The sequence below is a fragment of the Aptenodytes forsteri genome, unplaced genomic scaffold, assembly GCF_000699145.1.
Source record: "Aptenodytes forsteri isolate BGI_AS27 unplaced genomic scaffold, ASM69914v1 Scaffold4, whole genome shotgun sequence".
NCBI classification, from domain to species: Eukaryota; Metazoa; Chordata; class Aves; order Sphenisciformes; family Spheniscidae; genus Aptenodytes; species Aptenodytes forsteri.
In genome coordinates, this window is record NW_008795442.1 from 2,511,434 (window position 1) to 2,516,333 (window position 4,900).

Here is a 4,900-nt window from a genome sequence, read left to right on the forward strand (position 1 = left end):
GGCGGGGGGAGCGCCGCCTCGGGGTCACGTGACGGGCTGCGGGCTCGCGCTGCTCGTTTAGCGGCTGGGCGGTTGCCGCGCGCGGAGGCCTTCGGCCTGGCCGCGGAGGCTCCGCCGAGCGACGCCACAAGCTCCGGGGTGTCCCGGCGGCACCCTCACGCAGAGGATCCGGAAGCCCCGAGCCCCAGAGGCTCCAAAGCCAGAGGGCAAGTACGAAGAGTCAGAGCTGTGTCCGACCGCCTGCTCGCGGGTCGGCCAGTTCCGCGAGGCGCGCTGGTGCCTTGAGATTGGCCGCGCCGGCGTCGGTTCCCGTAACCAGCTCTCCTCCACCCTGCCGCGTTGGGTTTTACGAAACGTAAATCGGAAGCCCGTTTTCACGCTAAATTGCTCTTTCAATTAAAAGGTTCCAAAACACAAGGTCTTGCAGGTGGCCTTGTTCCCACCCTTTGGCATTACCCTGGCGGGGCCCCCACAGGACCCTCCAGCTTGTCCAAACGTTTTGTGTTCAGCTCCCCCTCCCTTGCGACTGGGACATCATGAACTGCCCAAATTAATCCCCTTTTTTTCGGATCCTGTTTTGGACAGATGAGCTCCCTGAACTCATTCACCGTGGAGGCCACGAGGAGGAGCGCAAAGCTGAGCCCCCAGAGCACAAGGCCCTGCGGCAGCACTGACTGGTCCAACTCTTGCAGAACAGCCACCCCCCTTACATCGAGCAAGGCTCTTGCTTGGCATCAACAGGCAGTTCCTCTCCTGGTTGAGCTGCAGCTCTCCAGCTACCCCGAAACCAAAACATTCCCAGTTTCCTCTCTGGACGGTATTTCCATGCACTCTACGCATACCCGCATTTGTTTTTAAGATGACATCTAGACAAAACACAGCATCAGTTCTCTAACTCTGGCCAAGACCCGTATACTAATTAGCTGCCTACCTCTTGTCCAGGAAACACTCAAAACCCACTGTAATTTAAAATGGGCACCAGATGCAAAAAATGGCTTTAGGTGTGAAGCAGCCTCTTTAATTAACCTCAACTACAGAGTGTCTGCAACGCGGTCTTTTATACTGTGGCACTGTAAATGGGGTAGCCTAGGGATTGGGTTTGGATAGAAAAATTAATTTTCATCAGAACAATTGGTCTAATATCAAAGATAAGTCTGCCAAGCCCCTTGTTACTTTTCGTTTCTAGGTGCAGGCACCTCCGTATGCGTACATGAGTTAACTCCGAATGGTGCGCAACATCCTTGAAAAGGTTCAGGTTAGAACTGAAGTTTTGGCTTTAAATGCTTACGACTTGAAGTAGCTCAACTGAAGTTACGAAGCCTTTATTCTTACAGCTGACAAGTCTGAGTTCTGCATGCACAAAAAGGTGCCTTCTTCCCAAATTCAACCATACTTACTTAGCGTGCCTAAGGGACAAAATGAATGTAGGATCTTACAGCTGCTCGACAATAGCCTTACTCTGACATGGGAAGCTGGTTATTAAAATTTTGGTTTATTGATGGGCTATTTCGGTAATTTAAGTCAGCACCTGAAACGTTCACCTGTTTCAAGGCAATCATGGCTGCAAATAGGAGGCTACCAATAGTTTACAGAAAATAAAGAGCAGAAAGGGGGACTCCTAGGTATCCAGGACACTATTTCCAAAAGACAACTGGGAGCCAAAGGTTCAAGTAAGACCTTTATTACAACACAGAGCTGATAGCATGTTTTCTTATTTAAAAGAAAGTATTTGGTCTCTTGGTGGTGAAACGCGGTTTGTGCTGGCGACGCAGAACTCTGTGTGGCAGAGGGAACTTGATTTTAGAATCCTGCAAGGAAAATGTTTCTATGTTAATTGAGATATTAGATGAACAACAGAAAACAGTTTGCAATAAATAGCTAAGCTATATTCAACTGCTAACTTATGTATAGAGAAGTAATGCATCCACAGATCAGATATACTTCATAGGAGCTAACAGATGCCTTAGTTTTGCAATTCTTTTTGAAAGAAATGCCTGTTAAAGGCAACTTTTCTGCAACATAATATGTATTTGTTTCAGTTTGACTTTCTTTCAAACAGTTCTAGCATTAAAAGTCTTGATCATAATATAACATAATTGTAAACCTACGCATGCAAGTTTGGTTTCCTCCCTATTTTTGCCTGCAAAGCAAACCTGTACCAGACAAGAGTGCTCCCCCCTCCCAGTCCAGTGTTAGACCCAGACCCACCAGCCACTGCAGTGTTACTTCACTTACATGGAACTGCTTGACTGCTGGTCTACGGCACTTGCTAGCAGCAATTTCCTCAACTTTCATGATCTGAATAGAGTGAGCACGGGCACGATGACGGGCTCCCATATCGCGGTCTGTAACAAGAGAGCTCATTAAAAATAAATCTTAAGACATTTTCAGTTCAAAAATCTTACTACCATCTTTTCAGGAAATGTTTATAGTACCGTCTACAACTTTTAACATCTCTGATCAACTCTACTTCATCACACTGGTTTTGGTATCTGAAGTGATGGCAGAAATACCACAGAACCAACATGCAGCAGCAAATTCTTCCTGGAACTCCTCCAAGAAAGTGCCATCTTATTCTTCTTGCCTGATTTCAAGAAGGTACACACATACAGAAGTAATCTACATGGGACTATTTCATTTTTTGCACAAGAAAACTGTGATTCAGAATCAACACTGAAATGAGGTTACTGGAAAGGCATGTGAACTTCAAAAAAATTTCCCTTCCAAAAGGAAGGTGCAAATAGGTAGGATCTGAGGTTATCTTCACTTTTCTTAAAACTGACAAGTGACAGAAATGTGAATTGATATTTAGCCCACATAATTAGGCTTTCAGAACAGGAGGAAGCCATCTGTACATGGGCTACCTGAAAATTCCTCCCTGCGGCAGTGAAAATCACTGCCTTCAAATTATGATGTCCACAGCTAGTTCCACAAGATATGCCTGTTGAAATACTGTTGTGCTTACAATGCTTCCCACCGTGAAGATCTAACATACCTATTAAAAACTTACCTGTCAAAAGTATTCTTGAACATAAAGGTATCAAAGTCATTGTATCATGACAAATTAAGTTCTCAGGTCTCTTAAGCAGTCCTTCAGTATGCTAATTAACAGGAATTATTGTAACTTAATGTAGAACCTTAAATTTCACTTTCAACAGCACTTCAGCTTTTGAAAGGCGACAAGACACATTTAATATTTGCACACATGACAAGAATATCATTATTAAGAACAATATTCTTTGGGTTTTTATGTGCATCCTATAGTGTTTATAACACTTCTGGATTCAAGTATCAACAGCATCAGCTATACAAATGGTCTATCCCTCAAGTACTTCACATAACAGGCTGGAATCAGGACAACCTTTAGTTCTCCCTGAGCAGAGGCAATGAGATCTTGGAGCAACACAGATCCTTTGTTTTTCCCCTGTAATTTTTTTTTTTTTTTAATTGCTCTCCAAAGGACAGATGCTAGGATGTTCCACATGATATCTGAAATACTCTGTCCACAAGACTCGGGAAGATACACTCAATTATTTTAAAACAATAAATATAGTGCAAGAAATCTATACAGCACCTAAAAGGTCATGAAACTCTCAGTCTGTATAGCAAAGCTCATTACTAGAATTGCAGAAAGTCACACCAAGATGAAGTGGGAGTATTTTCAGCCAAGGAAACTGTATAAGTGGTAACGAGTAAGATACCACATACATCTGAGGAAACTGTATAAAGAGTGGTAACGAGTAAGATACCACATACATCATACATAAACATCTATGGACTTCTCCAGGAACTCCCCACTTTATTTTTCCAGTGTTTCAGTTATCTTATCATGGATCAAGTCAGCACGCTTTGTGCCCAGTTTAAGATTGAATCTTGTGCTTACATACTGGTCCTACTATTTTAGTCCTCAAACAGTTGCACATACTTACAGCACTGAGTGACAGCACCAGCCGTGGTCAAATCCCTGTACTCCCTGTACATGTTGTGAGTTCCGCTACGAGAATCATAGCGCAACCAAATACCAAAATTTTTTACCCGCAGAGGGGACTTCTCATACACCTGGAATTACACAAGATCACAAAAGTAGTTAGAGACAGTACATCATCAGCATTTTACAAGTTTAAGAATAAGTATGTTAGCGCTCTAATGAAACCACTGTGGTAAGATTTATTGTGAAAAACAACTACTTGCTCTCCTTCCCCACACCAACATAGCTACATTCAAGACTTGGTAATTCAGAGTGGAGAGTTTTAGTAATTCAGCGTGGGAAGAAAAATACACACACGAGACTTCAGCTCTAAAGAATGTCCTTTAAGCATCAAGGTAGAAGAGTGTAACCATACAAATATCTACTTTCCAAGGATTATGAATGTCCAGATGACTCTTAAAAGCTATATTCCACAACGAAGCAAGCATAAGAAGCAGACAGCAGCACTGACTAGTGGCATAGTTCATAACTCTGAAGTGCGGGGAAGTAAGTTCCTTTCTAGTTTACTGGACATATACTGCTACTTGGAAAAAACGAATTTGTCAGCTTCACAGCAACTGAAGGATAAATGAATTTCAACCTCACCCCCAATTACAATGCTCCATATAAATTCCTTCCACATATACCAGCTGGAATTGCTTATACATCTCCCACTTCTTTAGGTTTTTAATCCCGCACCTGGCCACAGTAGACAATCTCTCCAGAAGACTTCTTCATCTTCTTCAGCTGAGAAACGAAGTACCAGAACCGGGACTTCGCGACAACATGGTTCGGAGCGAAGATCCGCATGCGGTAGAGAGGCGGGGTCGTGCATTTCGGCGTCGGCAGGCATCGCCCGACCACCTTGTACTCCCGCAGCTGCAGGAAGACGAAAGACAGGCCGCCCGCAGCGTGAGCCCCTCCGCGCCGCCG

The 4,900-nt window shown here is 43.9% G+C and overlaps 1 protein-coding gene across 1 annotated transcript; it reads right to left on the reverse strand.

Moving 5' to 3' along the window:
• Window positions 1-1,660: 1,660 nt before the first annotated feature.
• On the reverse strand, window positions 1,661-4,876 carry RPL18A (ribosomal protein L18a). Its single transcript, XM_009281101.2, has 4 exons — window positions 4,667-4,876; window positions 3,930-4,059; window positions 2,236-2,345; window positions 1,661-1,808 (listed from the first exon to the last, which is right to left on the reverse strand). The coding sequence occupies exons 1-4, from the start codon at window positions 4,775-4,777 to the stop codon at window positions 1,716-1,718; spliced, it is 444 nt and encodes a 147-aa protein (XP_009279376.1). The 5' UTR covers window positions 4,778-4,876; the 3' UTR covers window positions 1,661-1,715.
• Between the last annotated feature and the right edge of the window lie 24 nt (window positions 4,877-4,900).

Coding starts and splice junctions, on each gene's coding strand:
- RPL18A (XM_009281101.2), bottom strand. CDS start 4,777: ATGCGGATCTTCGCTCCGAACCATGTTGTCGCGAAGTCCCGGTTCTGG. Junction 4,060..4,666: donor AGATTGTCTACTGTGGCCAG/GTGCGGGATTAA, acceptor GTGTAATTCCAG/GTGTATGAGAAGTCCCCTCT. Junction 1,809..2,235: donor CAGCAGTCAAGCAGTTCCAT/GTAAGTGAAGTA, acceptor TTTTCCTTGCAG/GATTCTAAAATCAAGTTCCC.